The 18,472-nt window shown below is 57.2% G+C and overlaps 2 protein-coding genes and 1 long non-coding RNA gene across 4 annotated transcripts; 1 reads left to right on the top strand and 2 right to left on the bottom strand.

Annotated features, from left to right (window-relative positions):
* Positions 1-1,558: 1,558 nt before the first annotated feature.
* E2F2 (E2F transcription factor 2) lies at positions 1,559-10,084 on the bottom strand. Of its 2 annotated transcripts, none has more exons than XM_059868816.1 (6): positions 9,429-10,084; positions 4,430-4,517; positions 3,853-4,072; positions 3,608-3,766; positions 3,329-3,443; positions 1,559-3,092 (listed from the first exon to the last, which is right to left on the bottom strand). In XM_059868816.1, the coding sequence occupies exons 1-6, from the start codon at positions 9,711-9,713 to the stop codon at positions 2,607-2,609; spliced, it is 1,353 nt and encodes a 450-aa protein (XP_059724799.1). In that variant the 5' UTR covers positions 9,714-10,084; the 3' UTR covers positions 1,559-2,606. The 2 variants fall into 2 exon arrangements, with proteins under 2 accessions (XP_059724799.1, XP_059724800.1); XM_059868817.1 differs by lacking the exon at positions 9,429-10,084 and adding an exon at positions 5,382-5,555.
* Positions 10,085-14,249: 4,165 nt separating this feature from the next.
* On the top strand, positions 14,250-16,673 carry LOC132338857 (uncharacterized). The gene is made up of 2 exons (XR_009489551.1): positions 14,250-14,374; positions 15,109-16,673. It is a non-coding gene; the product is annotated as an uncharacterized LOC132338857 (long non-coding RNA).
* ID3 (inhibitor of DNA binding 3) lies at positions 16,387-18,236 on the bottom strand. Its single transcript, XM_059868779.1, has 3 exons — positions 17,704-18,236; positions 17,417-17,489; positions 16,387-16,927 (listed from the first exon to the last, which is right to left on the bottom strand). Exons 1-2 carry the CDS (start codon positions 18,022-18,024, stop codon positions 17,433-17,435), a joined length of 378 nt encoding a protein of 125 aa, XP_059724762.1. The 5' UTR covers positions 18,025-18,236; the 3' UTR covers positions 16,387-16,927; positions 17,417-17,432.
* Positions 18,237-18,472: the final 236 nt, after the last annotated feature.

The following is an 18,472-nucleotide window of genomic DNA, read 5'->3' on the forward strand; positions in this document are numbered from 1 at the left end:
CCTCTTTGTTCCCCCTCCTGTCCTCTCATTCGTCCCACCTCTCAATGGAATTTGGTGTCCCATTCCTGTTTATTTGCTCTTCACGGAGGATGGGGAAGCTAGGACACCTCAGGTGAAGGCAGTTAGGTTGAACAGACACTGAGCAAATCCCACTGCAGGGCTCGGGTTGGTGACAAACTGGAACAGAACGGGGTAAAAAGTCTCACTGTGACTGGTTTGCCATGAGAAAGGCCAGCATGGTTGCAAGGGGGCTTTGCAGACCCTTCTCCATGCCCCTTGCACTGCTCACCCACGGTGGATCAGACCCTCGACCCTTTTACTGAGCCAGGAGTGGGGCTCATTAAAACTCGGGTATGTGCCTAACCAGGGCCAGCCCAAGCCCTCCTCTAACATGCTGTTACTGAGGTGCTGAGAGGGACTGGGGTACAGGAAGAGCCATCACAAGCCTTGGGTGAACAGCTATGCTTGAAAGATTCCACCCCTCGGGCACCGGCAGGTAGGCGAGCCCACGGTTTGGGGTGTCCTCCCCCCGTTTGGAGGGACCCAAGATCTGCCGAGCTCCCAGGACATCTCCCTCGGCAGGGCTCTGGCAGGCAGAGGGTTAACAGGCTGCAGCCCAGGCAGGACTTGAGTAGGACTGGAGCAGCAGGGATTTGAGGTAAGAGCTTCCCGGCAGACAGACAGCCCCCGATGCCCCCCGCTGCCCCGGGGGTACCTGCGGTCCCTTGGCCGGTGTGGCCCTGCCACCTCCTGGCTGGCCTGGGGACTGCGCGGGCGGGGGCAAATCGCGCAGGGAAATCCCCTTTCGTGCTGTGGGACACTCATCGCCACGGCGGATGAGGAATCTGTGCCCCTCGCCCTGCTCACCTGGCCCGGAGCTTTCCTCCTCCTCCTCCTCCTCCACACCACCAGACTATTGCAACGCCAACACGTGCCACGATCCCAGGTACGAGACATCATCAGGTACCTTCAGACATCACTGAGTACCTCTGGGTATCATTTGGTACCAATAAACATCAGGTACCACCAGCCATCACTGGGTACTACCAGAGACCACTTGGATACCACTGCCCACCATCACATGCCACAGGACATCACCTGGTACCACTGAGCACCACTTTGCCACCAGCACTGGTGACATCCCCAGGTCACATGTGACACATGGGAAAGGACTTCACATGGATACAGCTCCCCCAGGATCTTGCTCTGCAGACCCCAAATCGGGGTGCACAAGCCCACCCAGCCCCAAGATCCATAGGGAGCTGACCCCCAGCCCTGGTGGGGCTTTTCCCACACTCCTGGTTGGAGGGGCTCTAGCTCAGGCAAAAGCTCATCCCAGCTGGATTTGGGCTGGAAATCACCAATCTGAGCAGGTCAGACCCGTTCTCCTCACTCCAGTCAAAGCTTCATCTCAAACCCCTTCTCCACAAGTGCCTACAGAGCAGGCTGGCCAGTTAAAAAGCTCCAAACCAGGTCATTGAAACAGGAGCAAAACCAGCTCAGCTCCTCTCTCCACCCAAATCATTCCAACATTTTGCTGCTTAGAGGAAAACAGCCCTTTATAAATCCAAAATTTTATTTTATTTCAACCCCTCCTGGTCAGAAAACATCAAGTGCCACAAGTTTATCCAGGCCAAAACATATTCTCACCCACACCATCTCTTGAGCCAACCTACAGGAGCACCAACAACCCAAGGAAGGACAACTTAAATACACCCACTGACAAATCCAACCCCTCCCAGCCCTGCCAGCCCCACACCAAAGGGGGAACCTGGATAAATACAGTGCAATAATTACAGATATTTAGCAAAGAATGGTACAGTTAAAAGCCCTATCCTACCCCATGTCCCAGGGCTTGTCCCAAGCTGTTTCCCAAGCCCCTCTCTGGAGGTTATCACCTACCCCAGGCATACCTCTTCCCAGTACATTCCAGTTTTGATACCGCCAGCACCAGTAACTCCAAGAGGCTGGAGGGACTGGGGCAGAGGGGATGCAGCCCCTCAGGGAATATGGCTCCATATGTGGCTAGAGATTTGCCAGAGCCATGTGAGCTTCACCCTTCCCTCACCCAAACGTGACTTCAGCTTTGATGCCTCAATGGTTCTTTAAGGATATTCCAGCCGTGGTGGGGAAAATGCCTCTGGAAATGACCTGTTGTGACCATGAAGAACCAGTTTAGCTGAGGAGAACTGGAGTGACCCCAAACCATGACACAGCCCATTTTGGGCAGAAGTTCCTCTGCCACCTAATGACACCCCTAACCCACGTGGGGCACCCAAAGGCACTCCCAGTCTATCAGCATCCCCAGGGTGGTCGGGGCTTATGGTGGGAAGTGTTGGTGCCCCCTGGATTTCTTGGGGGATGCTGGAATGGGTCCTGAATGGATCACAAGGCACTCTCAGAGCCCAGTGAAGTGACAACCAACCCAGGAGAGTGCAGAGAAGCCACACTGGGTGAGCAACATGAGGCCCCCTCTGCCCCTAATCCTCAGAAAACCCAGTGCTCCCCAACATACCCCAGTCTCTCCAGTCACCCCACAGAGATCCCACATGCTCAGGACACAAGTGACCAGAGGGAACAAAGGCAATGGGGACTGGGGGGGACACTCAGTGCTTCAGCAGATCTCCCAGGTCATATGTCTCAAAGAGGTCTGTGACACCCTCGCCCTCAAGCCCCCAGAGATAGTCATCCTGTTCCAGGGGGGGTGAGAAAGTAACAAAGGGTCCCAGGTCCAGGCGGGAGGGGCTGCAGGGCAGCTGGTCCTCTGTCTGTTGCAGAAGGTGGGCAGGGGAGCCCAGGAGCCCAGGCTCCATCTCTAGCAGTGAGCTGGGAACCCCCTGAATGGGGAGAGGCAGAGATAGGGGTGAGAGAGGAGTTCCTGTGCCACCCCAGCTCTGGGAGATGGGGTGGAGTGGCTGTGTGGCTGATGGGGAGCTGTTCGTCAGGGAAAGGGGTACGGCGTGGTCCTGAGGGGAGGTGGCAGCAGAGGGGACAGGGTGGTCCTTGGTGGGGCTTTCCTCCATGATCTCCTCTGGGCAGAGGTACACCTCGATCGGGCCGTTGGTGCTCTTCAGGTAGAGCTGGAAGTTCTCCTAGGAGGGCAGAGTAAGGCTCAGGGTGGGCACCCAGGTCACCCATATCCCACTCCACTAGCCCCGACCCATGAGGGATCCAGCTGGGGCATTGCAACCCTTGGAAGACCAGCTCAGAGTCAAACAGCCCTGTGGAGACACCCCAAAACCACCCAGGGTCATACTGGGCTGTGTCCTTAGGACAACCCAGAGGGACCCATCGAGTGTGTCACAGATCCAGCAGCACCCACACACACCTGGCTGAAGTCTGGCACCTCCAGCTGCGTCTCAGGGGGAGCCTTCACTGCAATCACCGTCTGCTCCTGGAAGCTGCTGATGGCACGGAGGTCCTGGTAGGTGACATATGCCAGCGTGGACAGGGACAAGGTATAGGAAAAGGAGGGGCTGCAAGCAGGACACAACTGTTGCATCCCTCCAAACGCCCCCCAAGCCCAGGGGAATCCAACTGGAGGAGAAGGGGCTCAGAGAGATCCCCAAGACCCTGCCCTCCCGCCCATCTCCCTCAGCAAGGATATCTCTGGTTGGTCTCATTGTCAGCCAGCTGCTGGATCTGCAGGGCACAGTCCTGCAGGAGCTGGTCCAGCATCCTCTCTGTCCTAGCCAGTTCGGCCAGTTCCCCATGCAGCACTTGTTGCTTGGCCACCATCGCTGCATCCTCAAAGATCCCTGTCCCCCTGCCAACGGAGATGGCATCTGCGTGATGGCACAGCACACCCTACACGTCCCCCACTGTGCCCTAACCCCGTGTCCCATCACTTACATCCACTGGATGTGGTTCTTGGATTTCTTGCGGATGAGCTGGATGCCCTCCAGTACATTGGTGATGTCGTAGATGCGACGCTTCTGCACCTCCAGCACCTCGGCAGCCCGGTTCAGATCCACAACACCGTCGGGAGACTCATTCAGCAAATGGATGAATTTTTTGGTGAGCAGCCCCAGTGAGGTGTCGTAGCGAGTCTTCTCCCCGGGAGACTTGGGGGCTGTGGGGAAACAAGAGACCCCCCCCCAATGCTCTCCTTAATTTGGGATGTGGGATGGAGGTGACATGGGGTAGACATGAGAGGCCACGTTTTCCTTTCTTTAGTGCCGGATCTGCGACAGAGATTATATAGGGTTGGAGACAAGAGATCTCCCCATCCTCTCCTTAGCCAGGTCCATGGGATGGAGGTATCACTGGGCTGGACTTGAGAGACCCGCCCCCCATCCTCTCCTTCGTGTGGGATATGGGCTGGAGGTGACATGAGGTATTGCTAGAGGGGACATGGTTCTAAGAGGGAAGAGAAGTGGGGTCTGCTCCCCCCAGCTTCCCCTGCCCCATCTCACCCCGCATCACTTACTCCTGGGGCTGGGGACCTGTGCCAGTGTCCAGCCCTTCCCCTTGGGCGTGCGAAATTCGGGGCCCTCCAGGTCCAGCTTCCTCTTGGCCTGGAGCATGAGAGAAAACCCTGCATTGTGGCCAAGCCAGGCACCTCTCTGACTTCCCCAGACTGCCCCAGGGCCATTAGCCAAGCCCTGGGTGCCACATCCTGGGGTGGGGGAATCCTGCAAGAGGCTCATCCAGTTGCAATACTCCTTTTGGGAAGGGGCACAGCAGCACCCAGCAATGAGGTGAGAGGCCACAGGGAGCACTGGACAGAGAGGAGATGAGGGGTCCCATCACTCCCCACGACTTCCTGCACACCCTGGCAAGTCACAGGGAACCCACTGGGATCCCCCTCACCCCTAGCTCCTGTCAGGGCTCCACGGGCTGACCTCTGGGAATGCAGCAGCTCCAAAGCCAGATTCTCACCCTCCCACCCAGCCCACTAGGGCGCAGGATTTCACTTCCCCCCTCCCACCGGGTCATGGTTGAGGCAGCCAAGGGCACCCAGCTGCCACCAGCACACCCGGGACCAGCTGGGTTCAGCCTGCCCTGGGACCCCTGGGTACCCTGGACACATGTACCCAGCTGGAGGGAAACTGGGGTGAGGGAGATATGCTAGGTTCTGGGAGGGGAGACAAACATCCCGACACCTGCTGTCCTCTCACCACGGCAAGCAGCGCCTTGAAACCCCCCCAAGGAACCCTGAGCAGCACTTGGGCAGAAGGGACCCAGGGAAAAATGCAGCAGAGTAAATCCACAGGAGAACTGGAGGGTGTCACCAACCACCCCCCCCCCCACCACCAATACAAACAAATCCCGCAAGACCCCTTCACACCCACAAACATGCACAGGGTGATTTGTGGGGGAATGCTTTGGCTCAGCAGCAAAAAGCAGCCCCCAGCCCCATCCCAACCCCCCAGCAGTACCTGCTCCCAGGCCGAGCTGTCCCGCAGGGTCCCTCCCAGTACATCCCGCATGGCACCCAGGTCCCTGTGCCGGCTCCGACGGCTGCTCCCTTCGGAGCACAACGCACTTCGCAGGGAAGGGTTGGGCACCTCGGCCTCGTTCCCACCTGAGGGGGCTGGCGGGAGAGGTGCCAGGGGCTGTTTTCCTCCCCCCCAGGGAGCCAGGTTGGTCCCGAGCTCCTGTGGGAATCTGTTCCCTCCCACCCTTCCCCGAGCAGGTTTTTCCCAGTGAACTTGCCTCCAACCCCAGCCTCGTGCCCCCGGATCTGCCCTGGAGCTGCCGGCACCACAACAGTTAACGCCAAGCGCATGGGAAACACCTGCCTCAGGTAAGACCCTATCCATCTGCCAGCATCGTGCCCCCTGCCGGTATCCCTTGCTTCTCCAGCATGGATGGCCATGGCTAATGTATGTTCCTGTCATTGTTGGGGAGATCAGCTGCACCCCACTACCCCAAGGAATGGGGAAACTGAGGCACAGAGCAACCCACAGCAGGTCCTGGTGTTTCCAGACACTTGCAAAGCCCCCGAATCCCCCATTCCCATGTGTAGGAGGGTATAAAGGGGACCCCTGCTTCCCCAGGTGCAGTTTTGGGGACTTGGTGGGCTCACACAGCGGCAGGACCCTGAGTTCTGGGACACACCAGCAAGGGACAATGGACAAGGGGCTTCCTCTTGTGACCCAGCTGCCATCCCCTGAGCTGGGCAGGATTAGGCACACAACAGCTGAGTGGGATACAGTGAGGGGCTCCCAGCACCCTACCAGCACTGGGGGAAGGGAGGGGCAGAAGATGAAGCAGAGTAAGTAGGGGAGCAGGGACCACACCCAAAGACCCCCCCCCAAGACATGGCAGGACCAACTCACACCACTTGCAAGCCCCCAGCCATGGCTCCCCAGGATGTGGGAACATACCATCTACATGCAATATGGTGGTAGGGGTGGGAAATCAGGCTTGACCCCAAAATTTTGGGTGTATATAAGGCAGTGAGGGGGCAGGCTGGGCCCCCTGCCAGCTCTGCCTGCCAAGCAGCCTGGAGCCCAGCCCTGGCGCCAGGGGCTACACCCTGAGCCCAGCCCAAGCATCAGAGCATCCCTCAGCCCCCCCGCGAAGGGCTCCTCCTGCCAACCTTCCCTTTCAGCAGCATCTGCTGCCTTCTCCGGGCTTGCCCGGGCTCTGCCCGGCCCTTCACGGGGCTCCCCCCAGTTCTCCCTTTCAGCAGCCCCGCCACCCCCACGGGGGCGTGGGAACACAGCGCCCGGGGTTGGGCGCCAAGGGCCACTCCAGGATCCTGCTGCTGGTGCTAAGGGGCTGCTGGGTCAGACCCCCACAGGTGCAGCCCCCACTGCCTTGGGGTGGCTGAGGGCTAGTAGTGCACTAGAGGCGGACAGGGGAATGGAGGCTGATCCCAGATTTGGGAGACAGTGAGACCACCGTGCACTGGGGAAGGAGACGGTACCCTCAGCCCAGGTACGGCTCTCTACTCTGGGGTGCAGCTAACAGCTGCATCCTCTCCAATAGCCCCATCCTGGGAGATGTTCCCCGGTAGAGAGGAGCTTTAAAAGCCATAGCCAAACAAGCCCCTCCGAGGCCAGCAGCACAATTACCACTTCCCAACCCATCCCTGCCCCAAAAATCCCCCCTTTTGCCCATGCAGAAAGCCCTTTGATGGGATCAAGGTGGGATGGGACTATGTCACCCCTGTGGAATCTGGGGTGCTGCTAAGCAGGTTCTCCCACAGCCCAGCACCCACAGGGGCTGCCAGCCTTGGGTGCTCTTCACACAGACGGCTCAGCCCTACCAGCTCATTCAGAACCACAGAGGACTCTTGTCCCTCTTCAGGGTGGGGAGCTGGGATCTCACGGCAGAAACATCCCTCTCTCCAGTGCTCTTGCATAGCCCTAAGCCCCTATAGAGACCAGACATGGGCAAACACTGACGATGGGATTGGCATGGGCGAAAACCACTCCAAAATACACATTTTTCCCTGGAGGAAAACAAATTTAATTACTCCAGAACCCTCAAATTGGAGAGCATGGTAAATTCAAGGCTTTTTCGGACGGTGAGAGACAACCCGTCCTGCTTTCCCGTGGGGTGATAGGCTCCTCCATGTGATCCCAGATCACTCATGCAGCACATAGCCGGTAGGAGAGGCTGCAATTGCCCTGCTTGGGAACTGGGAGGAAACGCTGGTATCTGCTTGCCTCGGCTCCGCACACAAAGGTTGTGCCATAAACACGGTATGTGCGGCAGGAACCCCAGCTGTCAGGGCTGCGAGAGCCATACTGGGGCTGGAAACAGTATCTTCAGCACCGCAAATGGGATAATGGCAGCGGGAAGTGGGGAGAGGGGGGAATGCCTCTCACAAGCCACCAAGGGGGAGAGAGGAGCATGTCATGTCCCCAGTTGTCGCAGGAGCCCCCAGACCCTGCTCAAGGGACGGTTGTGGGCAGCAGCACGCGGAACATCTCCTTGTGTGGGTGATGAAGCTGGTGATGACAAAGAGGCAGTTAGCCCGAAACCTCTTCATCCCAGATGTCACTTAAGGACAAGCACTTCATGTCCCAAGTGTAACACAAGACCCCCACGCCCCTCCCCAGCCACACTTAGGGGACAGCGGCAGGAAAGAGTACCCTGAGCACTGAAGTGGGTGATGATGATGATGATGATGACAAAGGGGCCACTAGCCCAAAACCAGCTCTGCACATCCACAGAAATTGTACTGGGAGTCTGTGGGGTGTTTTTAAGGGAGGGGGCAGCAATGATGGTCTTCTTAAACAACAGACCCAGGCAGTGCAGGATGTCTCACACAGTTCAGAGACAAAGAGGCTGGAGAGGAGACAGGTGGTCCCAAAGTCCCCCGGGATGGGACTCAAAACAGCCGCATCCAGCCCCCCAGCCACGGCACAAAGGGGGAAGCAAAGACACTCCCTCTCCCTCCGCTGTGGCAATGTCCCCAGCTGGCACCAAGTATCAGGGACTGGGAAAAGAAGAGGGGGTGGGAGAGGAATAAATAAATAAATCAAGCTTTGGGAACACTAAATCAGTGTTAGCAGGGTCTGGGATTCCTCCCAGGACCGAGGAAAATAGAGGCTCACAGTGAGGGCTGGATGTGTGCCCAGGCTGGAACAGGCAGGAATTAAATGCCAGCTGCTGGCGGGCCGAGGACTCGACTCGGAGGGGGCCCTCCGGGAGCAGGGACAGGCTGGGCAGAGCCTCCTGTGTGCCCTGACAATGGGCACGGGGCCAGCACCCGGCTTATGCCTCACTTTCTCTGTTTAGGGGTAGCTTTGTAGCTTCGTGTTGGGTTTTATAAACACAATACTGACCCCGCACCTTGGCGGCAGGGATATGGGACAGCAACCCCCTACCCAACTCCCAGCTCCAGTGTCTGAGCTATAAAGCCTTGGGGTAATCCATGGAGGATGAGACCCTTCCCAAAAAAAAGCCAGCTCCACTGTAGCCACGGGAAGAAACCAAGGTTAGAAAGAGCCCCCTGTTCCTTGCCCCACCACCTCCCCGGGTCACGCCGGGGATCACAGTTCCAAAGTGGGGAGAGCCAGTGGGCACGGCTGGTGCCCCTCACCCAGAGGAGGCAGGGGCTCTGCCTGTACCTATTCCTCATTTCCCCACCATAGAAAGGGCTTCTCAAAGGGCCTGGGATTGCTGACCGGGTGTTGAGGCACAACCCGGAGTTTTTGCAAGCTGGAGAAAGGAAATGAGGCCGAAAAAGGCCAAGAAGCGGAAGCTGGAGCCGCGGGCACGAAGGGGCGAGGGGAAGTTGAGAAACATCTGAGCCATTTCACTGCGACTTCTGATTTCAGACCTCCCCCTCCCCCACTCCCAGAAAGACACATTAGAGGGTGCAGACTCCAATATAAGCAGCAAAATTTGAGAGAGGACTGTACATGCTGAGGTCACCCACCCCTTGCTCCCCACCCAGCATCATCCCCAGCCTCCCGTGCCCGTGAAGCAATTCCCAAGGAAGAGACGGGATGCAGACATCTTACCGGCAGCCGTCCCGCCGAGGCTGAACAGAGGGTCCTGAGCTCGGGGCCTTGGGGGGTGTCACAGAGGCACCCGCCTCGGGAAACGGGGACGCTGACAGCCGCTGGCGTGTAGACCTGGGTGAAACAGCCTGTGGATAACGGGGAGCTGCCCAGGCTGGGAGCCCCCGGATCACAGGAGACCATCACTGACATGACCTTCTTCGGGTGGTGGTGGTGAGGGGGGGGCGGGAGGGCGGTACCCCCCCTCCCCGGGGCGGGGGACACTCCCCTGGGGAGCCGCAGCATTGAGAAGTCCTTTCTGAGAAGCTCGGCCCGGGGAAGGGGGCAGGAGTACCCCACGATTCCGTAGCCGGGAGCGGGGGCTCACAATCTCAGCCGTGGCATTTTGGGGGAGTGGGAAGGCGTTCCGGCGGGCGATGTCACCGGTCGGTCCCCAAATTCCCCCCGAAAAACCCGCAGAGAAGAACGCGGCGGCGATGCCGCCGAAACCACCGTAAAATTCGCTTTTGGCCACAAAAATCAGCCGCACTGGGGCCTTCTGAAGCCGGGGCGGCCAGAGAGCGGCCCCGCCTGGACCGGGACCCCCCGTGCCCGGCTCCACTCCCGCCCGATCGCGCCCGGCCCCGAGCGCTTCTTTTCTTTTTCTTTTTTTTCTTTTTTTTTTTTTTTTTCCGGTTTTTTTTTTTTTTAAGCGCCAAAACCCGTGCCGCGAAATTCGGAATTGCCGCGGAAAACGCCGCGTGCTGATTGGCTGCCGCGGCCGTGGCCCCGCCTCTCCGCTGCGGCAGGCGGCACCGCGCCGGGAGGGGCCTTGAAGCGGCCGCGCGGCGGGCGGGGTCATTGATGCAAATAAGGAGAGGGACCTTCTTGAGACCACCTGCTGGGGGCAGGGGCGCCTGTTTTGGGGGTGGAGGGCTTTTGCGTCGGGGATCGGCACTAGGATACATTTTCTGTTACTTATTTATTTTTTCGAAGATACTTCCCCCGCCATCATTCTGTTGGGGTCTACCTTGGGGGCTGCGACCCTCCAACCCCATCATCCCACATTCCTCACCATCCTCTTATCTCCATCAAGCCCCAGTCCTCATCCTTATCCCACCCTTCCCATCATTCCCCCACCCTTATCCCCATTTACAGCAACCCAGGGTAGGGGAGAGGGAGCCACATCTATTTAAAACAAAAATTTTGGCCTCCACCAGCCAGAGGCTGTCTGGTACCTCCCTACAATGCTGACAGGGGACAGTGCTGTTGGGGGAGGGCAGGGATCTCAGAGGGGCCCAGCATGAGGAGATTTGGCCTCTGGTTCACTCATAGTTCATTCAACCTGCCACCCATTGCTCCACATGCATGCCACCCATGTCCTTGGAATGCACCAGGTCTTTCTGGCAAAGTGGAGGGAGAAAAAGGGGATGAAGGGCACCCAAGCTGGCCTACAGGGTTTTTCAGAGTGCAGCAGTAACAGGAATCACTGAGGCAATGGCAAACCCCTGAGCAAGGGCAACTCTGACCCTTACTGGCACCAGTAAAAGGTCACCACAGCCACTGAGACGGGCCGGGGTTTAACTCTGCTGAGGCCACCAAAACACAGCAGCTGGTTTCCCTCCCTCCCTCTCTGTTACCTTGTTTGTCTCTGTCCCCTGGTTCCTCTCCATTCCCTGATTTGTCTCCATTACCTGGTTGCCTCCACCCATTCATTCCTCCCCACTTTTCTTCTCTCCGTCATTCTCCTCTCCAGGAAGAGCCAACTCCATGCTCAGGTCGGGATAAGGATAATCATGTAGAGATAATCGTGCAGAGATGGACTTTTGTGTGAAGAAGCCTCCTGCAATACAGACAGATGGATACACATGCTGGGCATGGCCTCTGCTGTGGACAAGGAAGCACAGTCAGCTGGGAGAGACACCCAGAAATGTGCCAGGAGCCTTGGACCAAGGATAGACATTTGTCTCCCACTGTGCGAGACTTTGAAGCAGAACAAAAGGCCTGGCAGCAGCGATGCTACCCCAGCTGGGCAGAGCAACCCCTGTGCCAGGAGTGTGGCTGAGCTTGGCAAATCAATCCACCCAGACCTTCTTCTTCCTCTCTGTGGGAAGAAGGCCACTGCTGTCCCGATCCCAGCGCACAAAGACAAGGCCATGACCAGCAGAGTGTATAAATTTGTGTCAATTGCCTGCCTTGGGCTCGCTCCAGTGGATGACCCTTGGGATAAGGACATTGGTGTATGGGGTGGGCCCGGCAGCTTGTGTCCTCAACTCCTCCAGTTTGGACAAAGCAGAGGTGACATCCCCAAGTGTTGTTAGTGTGACCTCACTGGGGTAAGGGCTGACCCAGAAGGTGGGAAAACTTGTCGGCCCTCATCCCCTCAGCTGTGGCATGTTTCCCACTACCCAATATTTGCTCAATAAGCCTTTTCTAGCCATGGCTTTCCACCAGCTAAGTCCTCTTCCATACCAGAAGACACAGATTTGTATCTTCCTGAGACACCAAAGTGTCCAGAAGGGCAGGCCATGCACCAGCTTCCACCCTACAAGCCAGACGGGTTTGGATCGGAAAGCAACTTCGAAACCATCTCACTCTGTCATGTTACAGAGGTCTGGGATGACCTCGTGGATGGCCTGAATCATCCCTAATCCGTCCCTTGAGCAGCCTCCTCACCCTGGAGCAAGGTGAGACATCCCATCACTGCGCTGGCCATAGTGAGGGGAGGAGCAAGGAGACCTCTCCCAGCTTCTCCCCTGAGGGTCTTGGGAGGACCTGAACTGCACCTGGAAAGCAGGGTGAAGAGCTGATGGGAAGAACAAGTAATGATGTTGCTTTTCCCAGTGCAGATTCAGCACATGGAATAGTGGCGCTAATCCTGCGCCACTGCATCTCTGCCCAGACCAAGAGGGCACAACCAGAGGCTTAAGGGTACGGCCCCCACACCGTCACTCAACTCGGGATCTGGAAATGCTTTTGCATATTGAGCTCGGAGGTGAGGGACCTCATCAGGATGCAGAGCACAAGCAGGAGGTTGACTATATCCCAGAAGCAGGGGGCTGAAGCTGTGGACCCCAAATGAGATCCCATCCCCTAATGTTCCTCCCCAAGGAACATTCCCAGGAGAAAGAGGGGACAAGGGGTGCTGACGCCCTATGGCTCTGCCCAGAGTGGGGGGAAAAACTGTCCAAGAAGCACATGATGGGCCACTAGGCAAGCACAGGTGGCCAGCAGCCCCCACAGCCCAATGCCACACATCCCTCTGCCTGGAATGGGGGCAACAGAGGAGGTCCCAGTCCTTTCTGGAAGGGCACCAGAGAAGGTCCTGATCCTTCACAAGGGAAACACCAGAGGAGATCCCAATTCTTGCCGGGATAGGCATCGGGGGAAGTCCTGGTCGTTTCCAAGGGTACACCAGAGGAAATCTGAAATCCCAGTTCTTCCCGAGGGGAGAACCTTTCCGGTGAGCCGGGCTCTTCTTCCTCTGCCCTGGAGACGGCAGCAGCGAGTCGCGGCTGCGGGCCCGCACCGCTCCGGCTCCACCCTCCGTCGTCCCCGCAGATTCTGGGACGTGAGTGAAGCCTCTGTCCCACCGTGGGACAAAGCTCTGATGTCACCTGTGGGAGAGGGAAGACAAGAGCTGACAGGAACAAGCGAGTTGGCTACCACGACGGAGGATGGTCTCCACGGGGGTGGGGAGGGAGCAGGAATAGCTTCCTCTAATTCCACAGCATCTCTGGGGGGTCCAGCCAAGGGGGTGCTGAGCCCCTCCACAGGCTGGTTTGCAGGATGAGCCCTCCTGTGCATACATGCACATGTGTGTGTGTAGGCACGTGTGTAAGTGCACACATGTATGAATACATGCACAACATAGACAATAAGTGTGCCTGTATTTTAAGTGTGCACAGACGTGTGTCAGTGCCTGTAAGCATATTGTAAGTATTAATGGGCATGGGTGTAAATGCATGCACGCGTGAGTGTGCTCTGACACGTGTCAACATCTGAATACACATGTGTGAGTGCACATAGCCGTGTGTAACTGAACACAGTCACGTATGCATATATGCCCGTGTGAGCGTGCACAGACACGTGTGTCAGTGTTTGTAAACACGTGTATAAGTGCACACAGGTGTGTGCAAATGCACAGTCATGCGTGCATACATGCACACACATGTGAATATGCTCATACCACACGTGTCAGTGAGTGTATATGAGTACACACGTGCGTGTGCGCACCCGCGCCCAGCGGCCAGAACCCCCCTCCCCGCGTGAGCGCGCCTGGCCAAGGTCACGCGTGTGCGCGCAGCATCTGTGTCAGCGCGGCTGGCGGGGAGCCGGGCGGGGGGGCCGCGGGGCCAGGCCTTGGCCGGGGCAGCAGCGGGAGGAGGAGGAGAAGGAGGAGGAGGGAAGTGCGGCTCAGACAGCGCGGCGCCAGCAAACACCTGCAAACAGCTCCGGGCACACAATGGCAAATACAGGTGGGAACCGCCGCCTCCGTCAGCGCAGCGATTGCATCAGACGCCGGCGCTTGCCAAGAGGCGAACCAGCCGGATCACGGGCCACCGGCACCGCGGCGGGGCCGCGCTCGACCTTCACCACTCCCCCCGCCCCGGCCCCCGGTATTAATTTTTGCCCTCCTCATCGTCTTTTCTGCACGCCTGCAGTGTAGCTGGGGTGGTAAAAGTAACGCTGGGCTTACTCGGCCAGGAGCATTTTTCTCGTTCCAGTTGTTCTCCCCGAGGTAAATCTCGGCCCTTGCGGCTATTTTTAGCTGCGTGGTTTTTTTTTTGTTTGTTTGTTTGTTTTTTTTTTTTTTTTTTTTTTTTTTTTTTTTTTAAATCAGGGTTTTCCAGGAAAGCGTCGGCATCCCACAAGAGCCAAGATAAATCTGCTGCATGGGGTAAATCTTCTCCCCGAGGCAAATCCCATCTGCCCCCCGGGTTAAATCATCCCATCAACCCCCCGAGGTAAATCCCGGTCCCAGCAGTTATTTTTAGTTGTGGGGGGGTTCCTATTTTATTTTATTTTTTCTTAAGAGACGTTTCAAAGAAAGCACTGGCAACCGACAGCCCAGTCCAGGGAACCAGTGGGGTCTGAACTCGGCTTGTGCCAGAGTCTGGGAATGTCGGGGTGGCTGTTCCGGGCAAGGCGCCGGGATCCATCCACCACGGGGGAGGAGGTAACGGCCCTGGGAGGCTTCTTGGGAGCTAGAGCCGAACCTACACCCTGTGGACCTCCCACAGCCCCTGGCCTCGGAAATCTCCTGCCCTGATGCCTGAGAGGGGACAGGGGCAGGGGCCACCTCCACTCCCCGGGAGCTGCAGTCCCCCTCCATCTCCCCAGTGTCGTTTCCATCCAAAAAGCCCCAGCAGGACTGGTTTCTCCCACCCCATCAGTGCCTAGTTCCACTTCTCCAAGTAACCCCAGCCCCATAATGCTCCCACGAGTCCAGGATTTCCACCACCATCATCTCTGATGAGGGACCCATTATGACCTGGGATGAAGTGCTCACACTGCAAGAAGCTCCACTTTCCAGGTACCAAGACTCATCCCTATCCCCTGGCTCATGCCCAGGATCCTTTTCCCATCCATCCCACTTAAATCCCTTTGGCACATCAGCACTGACACAGCTGGAGGACCAGGACACTGGAGTGAATGTGGGGACACTCACCCCTAACCCACCCCTTGCCTTTTCTTCCAGAGCCAAAAACCAGTGGACATGGCAAAAGCTAATTTTTTGCTGTGAGCATAACAGCAGCTCTGTTCCCAGATGCAGTGGTTTCTGGATGGACACCTTCACCTGCCTCTCACCATGCCCGGACAGCCCATGTCACCCCATCCTACCCTACCCAGAGGTGCGGGAGGATACCAGCCCTGGGGAGCCTGGGGACATCAAGCTGGGAGGAGGGAGGAAAGTTCCCAGGGGCTGGTGATCCAGTTGGACCAGGTGGTGCTTTTTGGAAGCTCCACGTGCTGCTTTTCTCTGTGGAAATGCCCATGGACAAGGAGCATTTGGCAGGTGCCAGCTGCACCCCAAGCTCCTGTTCTCCCATTGGGATAGAGGCTGAAGCCCGTGTGTGTGTGGGCGAAGCTTTGTATCACTCTGTGCTCCGAGACCCTCATGTCTTCTCCCTTCTCCTCTTCCCATGATTGCACACCTGGATGCTGGAGCACCCTGGGGACACCCCAAGGCCACAGGGAAGGATCCACATCATGCCTGGCTAAGCCCACAGCAGCAAAAATAGAGCCTAGCACAGGGAATAAAGATGATGGTGCTACAGGTGGGGGTGAAGTCAATTTAACTTCATCCTAGGCAGGCCAGTACCTTCCCCAGGGAGCATGATCCAGCTCCACAGCTGAGCCAGCCTAGAGTCACATCTGTTCTGCTCCCGGGCCAAAGGGAAACCACAGCATTACCCAAGGGGAGGGAAAAAGCGTTTTTGCTCCCAACACCTCTTCCCTGCAGCATTGACCCAGAGGAGACTGGCCCAAGCAGGGCTGCTCTCTCAATACCACCTGGGGCAGCAAAAGCAATCCAAAAACTCCTCTACCCATATGGGGTATATCCTGGGGGAGCAGCATCACCCCTTCTAGCCCAATAGAAGCTCAAATCCAGCATCAGGGCACCTATCAACCCATTTTCACATGGCTAAAAGTGGAAAAAAAGCTGGAGTCCTTCCCAGGGCTCCAGCTACACCTCTAGATGGGTCCCCGGGGCTCAGCACCATCTTCACTCCTTCAGTATCAGTTAAGCACAGCAAAATAGCTGGCAGCCACCTCGGCCAGGAGCCGGCAGCCCAGGGTTAATTCCTCCCATACCTGAGCTGACATTTCAACACAATTACACAATTATGGAGATTCCTACAGTAACCATAGAAGTTCCCATCAAAATTTGGGAGGCTCCCACCCCCCAGGGGGTTTTCCCACCCAGAGGTACACCCCAGCTCCTTCCATCCCAGCGATGAAGGAGAAAAAACAATCAAAATGATCTGGTTTTATTATGCAAAAATGTTAACTTTTATAAAAAGTTTATAAAGCAAGTACAAGGCATATTCGCAGAAAATCACCTTCCTGCACAAAAGGTACAAAAAGTTATACTCTAGTATAGAGCTCCACAATACACGAGGCCACAGCCCCAGAGAGTTTAGTTCATACTCAAGGATGTTTATCCCCCCTCCCCAAAGCCCCCTAATCCCCACCCCGCCATCCCATTAAACATCTTTAAAAAAAAGGACTCGCTGCTATAATCCAAAAATATACAGACAACCTCCGCTTCATCATCACTCTATTATTAAAAATATCTCATGTGAATTCGGGTCCCAAGCTGGGATGCTGAGCTCCGTGGGTGGGATGCTGGCGGTGGAAGGCTGGGGGGGTCGGAACCAGCCGCTCCCCACACGCGGTGCCTGGGCGAGGCGATGCCGGGGCCGGTAGGTCGCAGACAGCCCGGCGCCACGGAGGAAACTGCTATTTACCTCCGGCTGATAACGAACCAGGAACCGACACTCGCTGCCTGTTTGCTAATTGGCACAGGGAGGTGAGAGAACAGAGGGGGAGGGAGGAGAAAAAAATAATAGCGGTAATTAGTGCGGTGCTAAGTGGAGTTGGGGATGGAAAGTTGGGAAGAGGGGGTGGGAGCCAGGAAACCAAGTTCCTCGGGGACTGTGTGTGGCTCCCGGCTGGGGATGCTGGGGGTGGGTTGGTGCTGGCTGGGGACTGGGGTTCAGGTGGGAGATTTGGGGGGGGACTGCAGAAAGGGGGAGCACTGGTCTGCGTTATTTGGATCGGTATCGGTGGTGGGTTGGGGAGCTCGACTGGGGTAAAGGTGGTGAAAAATTCGGGCGAGGGGAAATTAGGGAGAGAGGCGCATGGGTTGCTGGGGATCGGTCCGCTGGGGATTTTGATGCTGGGGGCGGGAGGGGGCCTCGGGACGCCCCCTGGGCTGAAGAAATATGGCGAGGACTGGGCTGCGGATGGTGGTGGCGGGGGTAACTGTAGGCGACACTCACCTGGTGGAGGTGGGCGTTAGTGACACAAACTTCTCTCGTCTTTGGTGCGGAGTTCTGAGGCGAGTTCAGCCGCCTGCAGAGAGAAGGGACAGGGCTTAAGATCACCCCGGCAGCTGGTGGTCCCCACTACTCCCACCCACTCCTCCCCATTCCCCACCGTGCCATGAACCACCAACACACTCGAGGACCCAGCAGCACCCCCGTCCCGACTTGTTATCACCTCCAACCTAACAGATCCTCTCTCCTCAAATCGATATAGCTAGCCCCCAGTCCGAAGCGATTCTTACCTTAAGGGAAAGTAGGGTGGCCTCGGAGGAGGGGTCGCGGCCCTTGGACCCCTCCTCCAGCACAATCTGGAGGTCGAAGATGTAGTCTATGACGTGCTGCAGGATCTCCACCTGGCTCACCTTGGTGCCTTGAGGGATGCCCGGCACCAGCTCCCGCAATTTGGAATAGCAGTCGTTCATATCGTAGAGCAAGTTCATGGGCTCTTCCAAGGCCGGGCTCTTGTTGTGGCTGCCCCGGGCGATGGCTAAACTCTGCTCCGAGAGGCAGCAAACGGCCTCGTAGCAGCTCCGGACGGAGCGCACCGGGCTGATGGCTTTCATGGTGGGCTCAGAGCAGGTCTGGAGATGCAGGACGGGGGGATGCCTAGGAGCCTCAGGGGCTGTCGCGGCAGCGGGGGTTTTGCTGGGACCTTCGAGCAGCAGACCGCCAAACAGGGCAGCTCTAAGAGCTTTGACTCTCACCCCCCGGACCCCCAAAATCCGTATTTCGCCAGCCGTTCAGAGCGGGTACGGAAAGGAAGAACCGCCCGCGCCGCCTTTATATCGGCAGCGCCACTTGACCGCGCCCACTACATGCAAACTTTGAATAACACAACCCCCTTTTATGTAAAATAACCATTAATCTCTCCCCTTTTATGTAAACGAAGCCCTAAACCCCGCCTCCGAATGTCAATGAAGCATCAAACTCCACCCCTACACATAAATGAAGTTTTAAACCCCTCTACCTTACCCCCCCATCCCCCCAGCCCCCCAGATTGACCCTTGATGG

The sequence above is a fragment of the Haemorhous mexicanus genome, chromosome 27 (assembly GCF_027477595.1).
Source record: "Haemorhous mexicanus isolate bHaeMex1 chromosome 27, bHaeMex1.pri, whole genome shotgun sequence".
NCBI classification, from domain to species: Eukaryota; Metazoa; Chordata; class Aves; order Passeriformes; family Fringillidae; genus Haemorhous; species Haemorhous mexicanus.

What these genes read in the sequence shown, in the direction of transcription:
- ID3 (XM_059868779.1), bottom strand. Translation starts at nt 18,024, where the DNA reads ATGAAAGCCATCAGCCCGGTGCGCTCCGTCCGGAGCTGCTACGAGGCC. An exon ending in CCACCCTACTTTCCCTTAAG is followed by an intron (nt 17,490 to 17,703) that starts GTAAGAATCGCT and finishes TTCTCTCTGCAG; the next exon opens with GCGGCTGAACTCGCCTCAGA.
- E2F2 (XM_059868816.1), bottom strand. Translation starts at nt 9,713, where the DNA reads ATGCTGCGGCTCCCCAGGGGAGTGTCCCCCGCCCCGGGGAGGGGGGGT. An exon ending in CCTCGGCGGGACGGCTGCCG is followed by an intron (nt 4,518 to 9,428) that starts GTAAGATGTCTG and finishes CTCATGCTCCAG; the next exon opens with GCCAAGAGGAAGCTGGACCT. An exon ending in AAGAACCACATCCAGTGGAT is followed by an intron (nt 3,767 to 3,852) that starts GTAAGTGATGGG and finishes CTCCGTTGGCAG; the next exon opens with GGGGACAGGGATCTTTGAGG.